Source organism: Tenrec ecaudatus, chromosome 9, assembly GCF_050624435.1.
Source record: "Tenrec ecaudatus isolate mTenEca1 chromosome 9, mTenEca1.hap1, whole genome shotgun sequence".
NCBI classification, from domain to species: domain Eukaryota; kingdom Metazoa; phylum Chordata; class Mammalia; order Afrosoricida; family Tenrecidae; genus Tenrec; species Tenrec ecaudatus.
The window spans coordinates 154,476,858-154,491,926 of NC_134538.1; the positions used below are offsets into that span (position 1 = coordinate 154,476,858).

Sequence of the window (15,069 nt, forward strand, 5' to 3'; positions counted from 1 at the left end):
AAAGAACAGCCTTAAAAAAAGCGTCGACAGCCCCAGCGAGGCCCGCCTGAGGTGGAAAGGAGTGGAGCCCGGCACATTCGAGGATCAGAGAGGTGGGCAGCGACCTTGTTTCTGGTGCCACCACTAAGCTCTGATGACCTGGGCTGGCTTAAGGGTACCTTGTCACTACGCCAGGAGTTACTGAACACCTTCTTACTGCAAACTACAGAGCACAGCCCTTCAGCAAGCAGTTTTATGTCAACCAAATCAGTGACACAAATTCACTTTCTTTCCATCCCCCTGCCTCGGACAATAAAAGACTAGTTACAAGTCGGAGTCACTCCAAGTTCTGGGCCAGCTGTGGAAGCCTGGGCAGGCGGATGCCGTGGACGGTGGCGGAAGGAGAAAGGCCACTACGGACGGCGCTAGCTGTAGCACAATTCAAGTTTATTCCATTTGTTCTTGCAACACAAAACTGAAACACAGTATTATTTAGCATTCAGATGTACAGGAACTAGTAGTAGGATAATAAGATAACTCCAATGGTGTCGAAAGTATTACAGGGCGGGAAAAAGGAACCCAAAACATACCGAGAAGCACTAAGCACTACGCCTCCTCCCATTACTGCTTAGAAAGATAGGACTGTTTCTCCATTGACAAAATAGAACCAGGACAAGTTGAAGTCTTTGAAATTCTGCATGCAAAACACTGCAACTGCTCACATCGGAAGGCTCTCTCCCCAGCTGCTTCTCCACATGACCACGTGGGCTGCGCTGCAGGCAGGAACCCAGCCGGCCAGTTCCAAGTTTGCCGTCATTAAGAAAACAAACTCAGAAGGGATACTCAGCTTTACAATCCATAATCTGGGGAAGTACAAATCAAGGGCTTACTTGTCCGGGGCTTCCACCCCCTCCCTCAGCCCCCTGCCAATCCAGGGCACCAACAGGCCAGCCACCTGTGTGTCCTGGGGAGAAGTCATGGCTACAAGCGAGTGATGAACAGAAAACTAGAGAACATGCAAGGGGTTGCTGCCAGATTTGGGGTTAGCTTTCATGGAGAACAAGACGGACTTGACCTTTCCTAATGCACGAAGTACCCAAAAAGCAGATGTGGTTTTAGCTCCTTTTACTCAAAATATGAACAATGTTAAGTGTTGTGAATGTCTCTGCCAAGTGGTTTAGAAATACATTATAAATAACCGAGTTTTCAAAAAAAGAGAGAGAAGATGGTAAACCACCTTGGTCAGTCTAGTCTACTCTACGCGTCTATGTTATTTTCTCAAGCAAGGCTCCAGAAAGAGGGGCTTACGCCATGGCGGAGAGCCAGGAGGAAAGGTGAACCAGCCTCTGCATGGGGCACAACCTTGGGGAAACTGGGCAGGAGCCCAGGGCGCAGGCAGCTCGGGCAGGGGGAGCAGGCCAGGGGCAGCGATGGCAGAGGACGAGGCCCTCTGCAACAGCCAATTCCCAAGAAAAGGCGTCGAAAGTGCAGGGTGGAGGTTGTGTAGGGGTCAAGTTGATTCTACACTGCATTGTTAGACCAAGAGGCAAAATCCAAACCATCACGGCCCCTGCTGCACAGCCTTGGCATTCCAGACGGACCGAGTGCCTTCCACTGCCTAAGGGATGGTGGTCCCAGTGGTGTCACGGAGCAAATCCAAACCTACTGCCGTCGAGTTGATCCCTTTACTCCAACTCGCACCGGCTCCTCTGGGCAGCAGAAGTGGCCGAATGTAAGAAAGCCGCCACACGGCCGTTTTGTGATTGTTTCCTCGGGATCAGGGGAATCATAAGGTCAGGGCAGTTAAGTGAAAAAGCCACGGGGTAAAAAAGGTTCCTGGAGAACATGCGCACACACGCACACACACACGCACTCTCTCACAGCCAACCGTCCCATCAGCAACTGGCGACCACCAGCTGCCCTTCCCCAGGCTGACTGTTCTCGCTCACCATCAAACCCCGCGGCAGGACGCTCGCTGTGCTGCCTGGTACGCACCCTCATCTTCACCATCATCCACACGCCACATACAAAGCCCTCTCCCACCCACCCACCCCCTTAAAAATTTGAGGTACATTCAATTATTGCATGACGACTGGCTAGGGAGCCACCCTGCTGGCCTCAGGCGCATGTCGCCATGGGCTCTGCAGCTCGTGGGAGGAAAAGGAGAAGTGTCCCGGGAATTTCTGCAAGAACACCATTGTAGGGAGCAGAGAATACAGCGGGAAGGTGGTACACTGTCTGCAGTGCATGCTTTGTAAAAGAAACAAGGACACAGTATGCAGGGAAGTTGGCAGATGCTCCAGGGAGCCCCTCAACCAGGCAGGGAGACCTGGTTATGAGGCATTGTTTTAGAAGGGGTGGGGTCAAATGTGTCCCAGCAGTCAGGCTGAGCCCAGTGATAGCTTTGGTGCACAGTGCGGTCAGCATCCAAGCCGGGTCTGAGAGCCGCCATTCCCAGCAAGCTGGGGCCCCTCAGAGCAAATGCAGGGCCCGTGGGCACCAAGACAACGCTTCCTTTCTGTGTGACACCAAGAAGCTATGTCTGCGACTCTTTCTGAATCCCCTTTACTGCCAGCAGCAGTCTGAAGGGGCTGCTAAGTGCTACCCCAACATCTGTGCCTAGACAGCGAGACCCTCCCAGCCTGGAATGGTCTCCCCTGAAGACTGCGGACATGGACGGCTTTGATAAGTGACCCGAGTCAGCTGGACCTAAGGACACGTATGATCCTGGGGGAGGGGAAGGAGGAAGTGATCTGAAGCAGTCTTCAGCCAGGTTGGGGGTAGGAGGGTAGGGGCCCTCCTCACCTGACTGAGCCTACAGCCCTGGGGGGGGGGGCGGGGTTGGAAGGCCTGGTCACCACTGTGCTGGAGGTCCCCAGTGGCGTGCACCCTTAAGGCAGAAGGCTAGAGCGGGTTGCGATCCCAGCACCCAAGGTTTACCCCCCACAGCCATGCCTATTTGCACAGGGCGTAGACCCCCACCAAGTGAGCCAGGGAGCTAGGAGGGTCCCGGGTGCACGGCCTAGTTTGACTTTGCTCCCCTGGGGGCTGGCTGGGGGTGTTAGAGGAGACAGAAGGGGCAGGCTGGATCAGGAATCCTGGTCAGGGCCCCGCCCGCCGCAGGCCCTTTGATTCCCGGGGAGGCTGATTGGTTTGGAATGTCCTTCTTCCTCACCCCTTGGAGAGTGTTTAGTGAAGAAGCTGGAGCTGGCAGAGAGAGAGAGTGACAGACAGACAGGAGCAGTGTGAGGCCACAGGGTCGTCCTTCAGGACCGCCAGTCCAGGCCCGTCATTGCAGCAGCGCCCGGATGGCCTGGTTGTCAGTGGCTTCAAGGGCTGTGAGCCCGTCGGGACCCTTCACATTCTTGTCAGCGCCCTGAAAGAAGAGAGAGCCAGCCGTTAGCACACACTGGCTTATACGGCTACGCCACAACTCGATGAATGGAACCCACTCTACCAGAGGAAAGACAAAGCTCGGAAGGGTGTGGCCCGGGCTGTAGGGACACCATTTCCTAAGGGTGCGCACGTGTGCCCCAACATTGCAAGCTCTCACTGGGGCGCTCGTTTCTTTCCCCAGGCCCGTGAACCAATCCAAGGAATACAGCTTCCCCCCTCTGTCCTGTACACTGGGAAGAGACATCACAGTGGCTAAAAGTATTTTGCGTAATTATGTTGACAAAATGATTTTCTTTCTCCTGCCCCTCTGTGGGAAGTGCCTGACTGCACCCATACCTCCAGAGCTCAAACCACCCCTCCCTTCTAGTGTGGAGAGGTGTTCTAAGCATGCCCCCAGCCCCAGCACAGGGCCCCCACTTCCAGACTGCCCTGCACCATTTTTCGGGGACAGGGAGTGCCCCTCAATGGCTAGTCATGTCACAGTTCTTCTTTTCTAGAATGCACAGGGCGAGGGTTCAGGAATCATCTCACCGTCTTGTCTAAACACCCAGCCAAGTGCCTGGGGCAGCAGGGCTCCCACATTCAAGCCAGCGAGGCTTTGCCCCCCTGCCGGGCTGTGCCTCTAACTCCCAGAGGCAGCCACATTCCCCACCCGAGATGATACTAGCCTTGTGGTGGTTCGGGTCTGCGTCAGTTGGCTGGGTCAGGATGCTCAGTGGTTTGGCGGTTGAGGACCCCATGATATGACCTCACACAATGTAATCAATTTCCATAAGGGGATCTGCTGAGTAGCCAAGCAGTTGTTAAGAAGTTCTCGTGTAAATGAAAGGACATTTCCCCTGGGGTATGGCCTACTTCCGGTTAGGGGACACTACAGGAAGACTTGCTTGGTGTGTTTTGCTGAGTCTGGCTGCCGCATGTCTCATCAACCTCCAGTTCTTGGGACTCGAGCCAGCAGCCTGTCATACTGCCTGCTGCCCCTGGAGCCATCCACCTCTGCAGCCTGGTGTCTTCCTTCCTGCAGATCTTGGCTTTGTCTGCCCATGAAGCTAGGAGAGTCAGTAAGAACCCTCTAATACCTGGCCATTTTCTTGGTCTACATTTTTTTTTTTTTTTTGGTCACTGGTGGTCCTTCTCTAAAGGACCCAGCACCCATCAGCCTCTACCTCCAGCAAACTCCCTGCCATGGAGTCAATCCTGTCCCCACGAGACAGAGAACTGTTTCATGAGGTTTTCGGGGCTGCGATTCTTTATGGAAGCAGCCTGCCACATCTCTCTCCCCCTGAGGGCTGGTGGGGTCAAACTGCTGACCTTTTGGTTAGAAGCTATACACTTCACTTCTGCTTATATAATGAAGTCTAAACCTGGTATCCAATGGTGCTTTAGAGTCCAATGTTATTCTAATGCACCTGTCTCTTCTCCCAAGAGCCTTTTGATGTTCAAACCTATGGGATTTCTCAGACCCCAGTACTGGCCAGGCACATAAATGCCTGTGTCATTCTGGGCTCTATATGGAACACCTTACCCTTTCTCTGTGGCACACCCACTTATTCAATGAGCACCATCACTGCATATTTGAGTGTCCGCATCGTGTAGGGAGAGAAAGAGGCCCAGCAGGGTGGGAAGTAGAAGGTGGAATAGGGAGAAGTCTTTCCTGACGAGTACAGATAAGCATTGGTGCTTTTAGCAACCAGAGGTCACCTCCCTTGATACCAGCCTCCCACTCTCATGCTGAGGAGTCCCTTTTCTCCATGGGGTCATCCTGGGGGGGCTGGTCTGACTAAAGGCTAGGTGGAGAGAAGCGAACGAGCTCAAGCTTATCGACTCCCACGCGAGGACGACAAGTTCCTGCTACCCAGAGGCTCACAGATCCTTGGTTTGCTTGCAGGCCAGCTTCCTGTTCTGCTTGTTAGTGCAGACCTCTGTTACCGACAACCCAAAACTCCTAGCCTCGCCGCCCCAACAAATTGACTCACATCCTCTTTTTCTAATGGCAACACACACTCCACACCAAACTGTCAAGAAACGCATGTAAGTGGTGTGAACTTGGCGGTTTCTTCTCCGCGTGTGTGCCAACCATCAGACAGCCTTTTAGAGCGGGGTCGGTGACTAGGCATTCCTGAGGGTGACAGGGTTGCTACGGGCAAGTGGGGTGGCCCCAGTGGTGGCATGGTCATTCGGTGGGGGTGGGTGGGGTGTGTGTGTCACAGCTCTAAGGCACTCCATGTACTATATACTCAAAACTCATAATTTTAGAGATTTGAATACTATTTGTGGTACAAGAATGCTTCCTTAAAAATTGATGCCATGCTCTTTCAGCTTTTGAATAGATTTTAATACAGCCTAGAAAGATAAGATACACAAGCCAGAAACAAGAACATCATCTTTCTTTGATTTGTTGATTTACCTACTTCCTACTTCCGAGAGTCTTACCTGCTTTGTATGTGCGACCAGGCCACGAAAACTGGACGTAGCGTTTTGTGACCGACACTCCTAAACTGGAATTGGAGTTTATCGCACATTATCTTGGTGGTGACATTATCTTTTGGGGGTATCCATGCTGATACTGATCTTTGTTATAGGGGCCAGTTGTCAGAATAGCAGCTGCTTGGTTTAAATGCAAAATGTGCAAAATCAATGCAAAAATTAGCACTGTGATATAGGACCAAGCATATGGTATGCCAGATACCATTAATACTCGACAGTCTACAATAATGATTGAAAGAAATATACTGTTTCCACTTATAATCTAAGATTAAAGCAGTATTATAATGGTTTTAAACTTTCTTCCAATTCTGGGTGATGTGGTTTCATCATTCTGGGGTATACGACCTTCTAGTTCGTGTGTTTTATTTAAAGAGTTTCTATTTTCCCAGGAGGCTGTGTGGTTGTCGTTACATAGCAGCACAGACAGGAACCCTGGTGGCACAATGGATTAAGCACCAGGATGCAAACTACCAGTAGGTCAAACCCACTGGCCATTCAGTCCCTAGAAGCTGAGGCTGCCTGTTCCATGAAGAGGCCCAGCCCCTGGATCCCTCGGGGCAGCTCCAGTCTGTCCTAGAAGCCCAGCCGCCTGTCCTGTAAGCACTTACCAGGCAAAACCGCAACCTTGCAGTAAGTCAGCACTCGTGTAGCTGCCAGGAGTGACCCGTTTCCCGGAGCAGGGGGGAGGCCCTTGCACCAAGGACGGCGGGGGGTTCAAGACAAAGGTGCTCTAGAGTCCACCCTCATGGGGAGGGGCTGGTCTGCTGGGGATGCAGCCACGCTCATTTGCTGAACTGTCACAGGCACCTTTGGAAGGCAGCTAGTCTCACCACTACACCACCACCGCTGCACACCCGGGCGCCTTTGGAACGGCACTGGCAGTTTCAAGGTAGAGGCCAGACGGCTGGCAAAGCTTGGACTACCTACCATCACGTCTGTAAGAAGGGGCCTCCTGAGCCCCTGGCTTTTTGCTGTCAGTACTGTAGAACCGGTCCTGACTCAGTGACCGCACGTGCAACAGAAACCCTGTGCACCCAAGCAGTGACTCATCACGTTAAACACTAACTTTCCTCTCGTTGGTAGCCACCACTGGACACGATGGCTGTCGGCAGATCCCACTCTTCATGTGGAAGGCCTTGTCCCTGCACTGTTCTCATCGCCAAATCACTACCAAAAGCCCGCCTCTGACCCACAGGAATGCTGGCGCTTCCCTCACAGCTGTCAGAACCAGCGGCCGACAGTCGTCTGAAAGGGAACCTTCCGAGACAGACAACCGCCTCAGCTACAGAGCAGGTGAGAATATGTGTGGACCCAGGATGACAAACTGAAGGAGATTAATGTACACAGTATGCTCGGCACACACCATGTCTTCTATAAATGTTAAGTTTCCTCTTTTTCTATAAAGGCAACCAAGAATTAAAATGCTCTAAATCTCTCCTTGTTTCACAAACTTCCCATCTTTCATTGCATTAAGTTGAAATCAAACAACAACAAAAACTCGAGAAGCAAGTAATACGCATATTACAATGAAGGATTTCCAAAAGAGCACAATTCAATACCCCAAACAAATCTGGCTAATAAAACTGCAGTGACTAAAGCACATCCCCTCCTTTGGGGGAAAGCAGCTCTCTCCTCCACTGTGTCCCGTCAGGCCCAACAGTCCCTTCATGCTTTCCTTGAAGATAACCGCTGTTCAATGTGCTGGCAGTGAGGAGCCATCTGCAGCCGCCCCTGAACATTAGTGGTTTGACCACGAAAACCCAGGCACAGGCCCAAAGAAAGCCCACAGGTGCAGGGAAATGGAAAAGCACACCCAGTGCAGCGCCAGGCAACTCAGCTCCCAAGCAAGCCCCTGTGAGAGCCCAGTGAGAGCCTTCCAGGGCATTCTTTTGGGGCCACACCCACGCAGACCAAACCAACATCAGGAGCTGAATCGAATACTGAAGTTTTCTTCGGAATCCTGCAACCACCAGGACTGAACACCTCTGGGATCAGGACTGCAGTGCCAGGGTTTGGGTCCCTCCGAGCACCCAAGAACATGCCTCTGACCCGCATGCCAGCCAGGCTCAGAGAAGAGAGCCTGCCGAGGGGCATGTCCTGAGTTGACGGCCATGGCCCTGGACTGAGGCATGTCCCCTAGGGCTTTCCTCTCAGCCCTTCCCTTCCTGTGATATGATCAAGGAGACAGGCCTCAAGCCAGATCCAGAAATCTGTGGCTGGCTTCAGAGCTGCCTCAGTGACTTCAAGGATAAGCCCCCAAGCCATCAGAATGAGGGAGGTGCAGAGTTACTAATTTCCAGGAGCTGGAAAAGCTGACCAACCCCTCCCCCCCCCATGCCACGTGATATCACTAGGGGGGCTTCCGAGCTGAGAGCTGAGATCAGAGGCGTGACATCGTCTGAGGGCTTGTAATCCCAGCCCAGGGTCTTCTCCACCCTGAACTGCCAACAGTATGTGCACAGGCCCCTGGGAGACTTCCACCGGGAGACTGTCCCCCCGCTTACGTTGCTGCACTTGCCGCAATGCAGAACCAACAGGTGCTGAGCCCACAGCCACACAGTGAGGGGCTGGCACTCAGCCTCACCTTTGACAGGAGCAGTTTCACACAGGAAATGTGGCCCTCGTAGACGGCAGACAGAAGAGGAGTGATATGATGCTTATCTGGAGCCTGGGGGGAGGGGAGAGACAGACCCTGATTAATCACCTCAGTAGGGAATGCTTGCCAGTCTTTACCTTTCTATGCATCCCTGCCACTGGTCTGAGCGTGTAGGCAGCGGCAGGGCCCTAAGCAGAGAGAACCCTGGCCTGGTGCTGTACTGTGTAACTACTTATTTAGCCTCTTCAGGAATTCCCTCTCCTGTCTAAAAGCCAATGAGGTCCAGGTAGAGGGGAGGGAAAAAACCGTCACACAGGCCAGCGAGAAGCTAAGGGCCTCGGCCACACACCCGCTGGCCAGCTGAGAATGGCCATGCGCAGAGTCCTAGGCTCGGGTGGGTGAGCACCTCGACCTGCACCTACAGAGCATGTGGGTCTCACGCGAGTCAGCCCGAGAAACCACAATCCAGGGGGCAAACCCTCAGTTTGGTCGGCTAAAAGCAGACTTTCTTCGTGTTGCTGGCTTTCCATCCACCCAACTGCATGCATTTAGGTTCTTTCACCAACGTTTATTCTGTCAGAAGTCTGTGTCCTGGGGTGACTTTTAAAGTCTGAGCTCCGCACCGCTCAGGCCCAGTAGACCTGGGACAATCAGATGGCACCCTCTGTTGTCCACACCTTTGCTGAGACACCGTTCCTGCACAGCATGCCCACGTCACACACTCACAGGTATGAGCAGGCATCCTTCAAGAGGAAACATGACCTTGAGCTGTCAGTGCCCCACCCCCCACCGTGTGCTGCTTGTTTGTACCAGGTCTTCAGTGGGCACGGAGCAGTCACGTGCACCACCGCGTCTGCTTTATGGTGGCACAGTGCTTTCTTGTAGGGCATTCTCCACACAGCGACCTACTCCTCAGGGAAGGGCATTAGACTCTTTCTGCCTTTTGGCTCTCCAGAACAGCACTGCCCTAAACCACACAAACGGGTTATTGTGTAGACATAGCCTTCTCCTCTTTTAACTTCTGCCTGGGAGCCAGGTGAAGGGTAGTTTTCCATTCCACACTTGCTGCACATTTGCTTTGTTGCAGTGCCCGAGGTGCCCCACCCCACCCCCTGCCCTGTGAACCAGGGAGGCCGGAGGCGGAGCCTGCACGCACGTTGATGTCAGCGCCTTTCAGCAGCAGGAATTCCAGGATCTCCAGCTGCCCGCAGTCAGCAGCATAGTGCAGCGGCTTCCTCCCGCCCTCCAGCGTCCGGTTGACGTCCTCCCCCTGCGAGAGAAGGGGACAGTGTTGACCGCTATGTGAGACTGCCAGGCAAGCCAGCCACCCAACGAGTCCCGTCCTTAAAGCCACACAGAAACACACACACGGCCACCAAACTCACGGCCACCGCGTTGACGGTGACCCTCTAGGGCAGGGCAGAACTAACTGCCCCTGTGAGTTTCTGAAACTGCCTCTTTACGGGAGTTGAAGGGCCCGTCTCTCCCGTGGGACAGCTGGTGGGTTCTGTTGAGGGCCTTGTGGGGCCCAGCCCAGCGTGTAGCCACCACACTCGCTGCCAGGGCTCCTTCAGTTTGTGTCCAGGGACACGATATTAGACCAGACTCGAAACCACACTGTGACTGCGGGTGTGACGCTCATCAAACAGGACTGGAAACAACAATGGCAAAGCCAACAGGGAGACTGGCCGAGAGCCAAGACTGTCTGACTCACGGTGATCTGACAGGGTAGAGTCGATAGAACAGCCCCCCGGGGTTTCCTGAGGTGGTTTTCCAAGGGCTCTTCTCCTGAGGTGCTGGTGGGGGCCTTGACCTGGTCACCTATGTGTTTAACCTCCGCACCACCCGCTTGCTTTATTTGTGAGGCACTCTCTCTGTTTGGTGGGCTGTGGCCATGTAGGATGGCTGGCCCAGCAGCACAGGACTGGGCACTTCTGTTGTGCAGAGTTGGCAGGAGCCAGAATCGACCCAATGGTACCTAAACAAGGAGATGGGCGACCTTGAAAACCAGGGTCTGATGTGGTTTGTGGAACATGTCTTCATTTTCCAAAGCAACAGGTCTTAGATGAAGTTAGCCCCCACCGCACCCAACTCAGCTGACTGTCAGTCAATGAGAATTCATCCCATTCATCCAGCAAAAGCTTCCACGGGCCCTACTGTGGGCCAGGCACTGTGAGGGGCAGTAGGGAAGAGGGTGCATACAAGCTGACAGGCGCAGACGTCAGACAGCTGTCATCAGCAATCCCATCTCAAACATGAAGGGGCTGTGAAGAGCGGCACTTGGGGCCACACAAATCAGCTTGCAGACGGCCTCGGGTGTGGGTGGCAGAGTTCCAGAAAACAAGCCCTCCAAAAGGTGGCTCATCAGCCAAGGATCCACACGAACCACCACCGGGACCTCCAGCCCATCTGTAATCACATGTGTGCTCAGGACCACAGGCATCATCTACAGCTCTAGAAAAACCACACATACACTCACCAACCCCCTGCCCCCGGCCAAAACCAAACCAAACCCAAACTTACTGCCAATGAATCAAGGCCAACTCATAGCAACCCTGGGGAGTGTAATGGGTCAGCGAGGGGCTGCTAACAGCAAGGTCAGCTGTTTGAAACTACCAAATGCCCCTGGGACAATGTACAGAGAGACAGCCCTGGAAACCCACAGGAGTAGCTCCGCTCAGTCCTTTAAGGCTGCTGGGGGTCTAATCTCCAGACAGCCCTGGAATGGAAAAACCTGTATTTACCAAATGAAGCAGCTGAAGATGGGAGGGTTTACATAGCTTCTTAACTCGGTGGCTGTGTTCGCCACGGAGTGCACATCTAAACCTCTTCTCCCTTAAGCCACTCCGTGGCCTCTCAGTCAGTCTCTCAAGGCAGGCACATTTCAGAGTGGCCTGGCCAGCTCTTCGGGAGTCTCCCAAGCGGAGATGCCCGCAGTGCTGTCACCATACAGCCAGTACTGGGTGCTGGTCCTCCCACCCTCCTCTGAGGTCACCGTCCCAAGCCAGCACCAGGCTTCCTTCGGGTCCACTGAAGTACTATGGGTTCTTCCAACCCTCGTCTCCGTAATCTTCGAGGACAAGGTACACTCTCACTGCCCCCTCACAACCCTCCGGGAATCCTGGGAACAGCACTGGCAGGCTTTCTACATCACAGTGTGACTTCACTATCAGTGGGGTATGCAGTCCACCGGAAACAGATGACCTCCAGGGGTGCAGATCTCTCTCTCTCTCTTTTTTTTTTTTCACAAGAGAAAAGCTTGTAGTTAGTTCAGGGATCGTTTGCTGGCCCTTAGGAGCGTTTTCCAGTCCAGTCTGTTGGAGCACCACGCCCTGGCCCCAAAGTCCACTTTCAGCATTCCCTGGGGACCTTGCCACTCCATTCCCTTGGGGTGCAGATCTCTTGAGGAGCACTGTGAACCCTTATCAGCTGGTGGACTTCAGTGACGGAGAAAAACTGAGTTCTACCTGTGTCTCCCAGATTCTGGGGCTGGGGGAGCAGGGCACACCGACTGGCCCTTGGCCCACCAGTGACCTGAGCAGGCTTCCCGCTGGGGTGTGCTCCCACTCTCCACAGAGCTCATCTTCCACCCCCGGCACTGTCCCTTCCTTCTGGGACAGCCTCGTCCTTTCATTGTGGCCACGCCTCCTCAGGGGCCCTCTGCAAGCCCTACAGGCGCTTCTTCCTGCACCTGACCAGCCTCGTGAGCCAATCCCTCAGGGACATTTTGGGTATCCCCCCACCCTATCCCCCCTGAATTTCTCGCAAGGAAGCCTTGTCGACCACTCTCTTTTCTCACCTGTGTGTCCAACCTCTCCTGCTCTATGGGCTCCTCGCAGCAGTACATGCCACTCCAGACACACACACACACACACACACACACACACACACACACACACACACACACACACACACACACACGCGCTCTCTCTCTCTGTCTGCAAGCATGGATGGAGGAACCCCTGAAAGGCCTGCCTCAAGAGCCCCTCTGACCTTCCAACCCCAATCACCCCTCCCACGTTCCTAAAACCAAACCAGAGGCCAGCTGACTAAGATAGCTACCTTGCCCCCGACGCTTCTTTAGTAACCTTGTATATTAGTTCAAAGTGACAACTGCAAGCCCACGGATGGGACCGGAATGGGCGTGGGGCGGCTGCACAGCCTGAAGAAAGCCACTGGGTGAATGTGAAGTGGTCAAACTGGCACGTGTTCTGCTCTGCGTGTTCTCCACCACAGAAAACACTGAAACTCAAACAAACCCCTCGCCTCTCCTTGAACCTGCCTGCCACCCACCTGCCCTCTTTCCGAACTTTCAGGAGCGTCCTCTTTCCCTGGCATGCCCAGCTTTCCCGTTCCCACTCTCATCTGCCCCACACCTCTAGGCTGGCTTCCAACTCCCTCAGAGGCTCCTCCAAGTGGCCCTGACCTTCCTGGTTAAACACTGTGCACACCTTGTGCTTGCTGGTGGCTGCTCAGTTTCCTCTCTGCACATTGAAACAAGGGCTCTGGGATCCTGATGCTGACTTTAGAGTGGCACCCTGCAGAATCTGAACAGGGATTAAGCTCACTTATCCTTACAGTCTGACAATAACAACTCTCTACTCACTTCACCGACAGCAAGTTGACGTCGACTCATAAGGACCACTCTCAGAGTGTCCGAGACTGTTTACGGCAGTGGCTCCACCTGTGGGTCTTGACACCTTTGGGGGTCGAACGACCCTTTCACAGGGGTTGCCCAGTTCCTAACAGCAGCAAAATGACCACTATGAAGTAGACATGGAAATAATTTTGTTGTTTGGGGGGTGGGGGGGGGGTGTCACCGGCACATGAGGACCTGTACTTAAGGATCGTGGCATGAGGAAGGTTGAGCACCACTGGTTTACGGGAGTAGAAAGCTTTCACCCTCCGAGTGGCTGGTGCTTTCAAACTGCTGACCTTGCAGATCACAGCTCAACCTGTAACCACTGTAACACCATGGGGCTTTAAAACGTTCAGAGAGAGAGAGAGATCTAAGTAAAAATAACTTGATTACATGTTGTTTTATGAAATAATACTTCTTTACGGATAGCTTATTTTTAAAAACAGCACCATGCAGTAATGTTGTCTGTGGCACAGCTTGGGAGGTATAGTATTTTCACCATAATATGGGTGTCCATAGCGAGGCAGGTCCCAAGTAACCCCTCTGTCATGCTTGAGAGGCCCTTGGCGTTGACCAATCAAGTGTTTCATGACCCCTGTAGGGTCCCGGCAGTGTTTAGTGTGACCGCCTGGCGATGCACAGGGGTTGAGGTGAAACCAGCATGCTAGTCATCACGTCCCCAGCATGGGCAGCTTTATTGTACGCTGTAAAACATGTTCTTCCAGAGTTCCACATGTCATATCACACACAAAGGTCTGCACTGTCAGCGGTGAGACGCACAACCCAGGCGCTCTGACCTCAGTGGCACTTCCACGGATTTAGCTTTGCACAGCTTCTCTTGAACCTAGCCCCATATTCCAGAGATGCAAACTGAGCACGTATGTGACCTCCCAGATCTAAGACGCTAGCAGCTGCTGACGAGAGCCCGAAAACACACCCTGCCCAGCACCCTGCTGTCCGAAAACACACCCTGCCCAGCACCCTGCTGTGGTCACAACATGTCATCCCAAGAGCCTCTGGGAGCGAGAGGGGATTTGGACCATGGTAGAAATTAGGAGACAGGCTCTCAGGAATTCTCCATCAAATGAAACTCACCACGAAGGACCCTAAGACTAATCTACTTCTGCCAACTCCAGATTAGCAAAAGCACCCAATCCGCTCGCAGTTTACCCTGATTTGCGATTTAACTTCTTGGGGTTTCTCTCGTGTTGCTAATTACATTTTGAAGATTCTGCGTCAGAGCTTGTATCGAATACTTTTCCCCTAATAAAATGCCCAACTTGAGGCTTTCAGGTCTCAGGTGTATTGTTTTGATCGCTGTCTGTGAAGGCTGAATTAGGAAATCAAACAGTAATCAATAGGGTGTGTATCGATTCAAGTGTAATGATTCCTTGTGGAATGTGAGTGAATGTGGCTGGCGCATTAACACCGCATGACGGTGTCTGGAATTCCCACAGACCAACCATAAGCAGGAGGTGCTACTAGTGCCGCAGAGGTGAAGCACTGGTCACTAACCCAAGGTCAGTGGGTCAAACCCGTCAGTCAGTCAGTCACTCCGTGGGAGAACGATGAAGCAGCCTGCTCACATCTTCTCAGTTGGGTCGCTACAAGTTGGAATGGCCTTGGCGGCCCGGTTTGAGTTTGGGACTGTGCTAAACACATGCCTACCACACAGCATGTGGTGGGGGGAGGGCCTTCACTGCAGCCACTGTCATCCAAGGAAGTAGTCAGTGAGTGCCCTGGCCAGTACCTTCTTCTTAGACTTCCCAGGAAACCAACACAACAAAAACCAAGCCCACCGCCACCAAGCCCACTCCGACTCGCAGCAGCCCTATGGAGAGTTTTTAAAGATTTAAAGACTGCACATCTGCACAGGAGCCGCCAGCCTCCTCTTCTTCTGGATGAGCCGGTGCTGGGTTTGAACTGCTGCACCCCATGCCTAACCCACTGTGCAGAGTGTCGAAGGCTCCCA

At 53.2% G+C, this 15,069-nt stretch overlaps 1 protein-coding gene across 1 annotated transcript in view; it reads right to left on the reverse strand.

The window, feature by feature from the left end:
• Window positions 1–409: 409 nt before the first annotated feature.
• Window positions 410–15,069, reverse strand: part of MTPN (myotrophin) — a 30,807-nt gene continuing 16,147 nt past the window's right edge. Inside the window, exons 2-4 of the mRNA XM_075558713.1 lie at window positions 9,615–9,728; window positions 8,447–8,530; window positions 410–3,355 (exon numbers count right to left, since the gene is read on the reverse strand). Of these exons, the coding sequence (XP_075414828.1) occupies window positions 3,269–3,355; window positions 8,447–8,530; window positions 9,615–9,728 (285 nt within the window). The 3' untranslated portion in view covers window positions 410–3,268. The remainder of the gene's footprint in view (window positions 3,356–8,446; window positions 8,531–9,614; window positions 9,729–15,069) is intronic.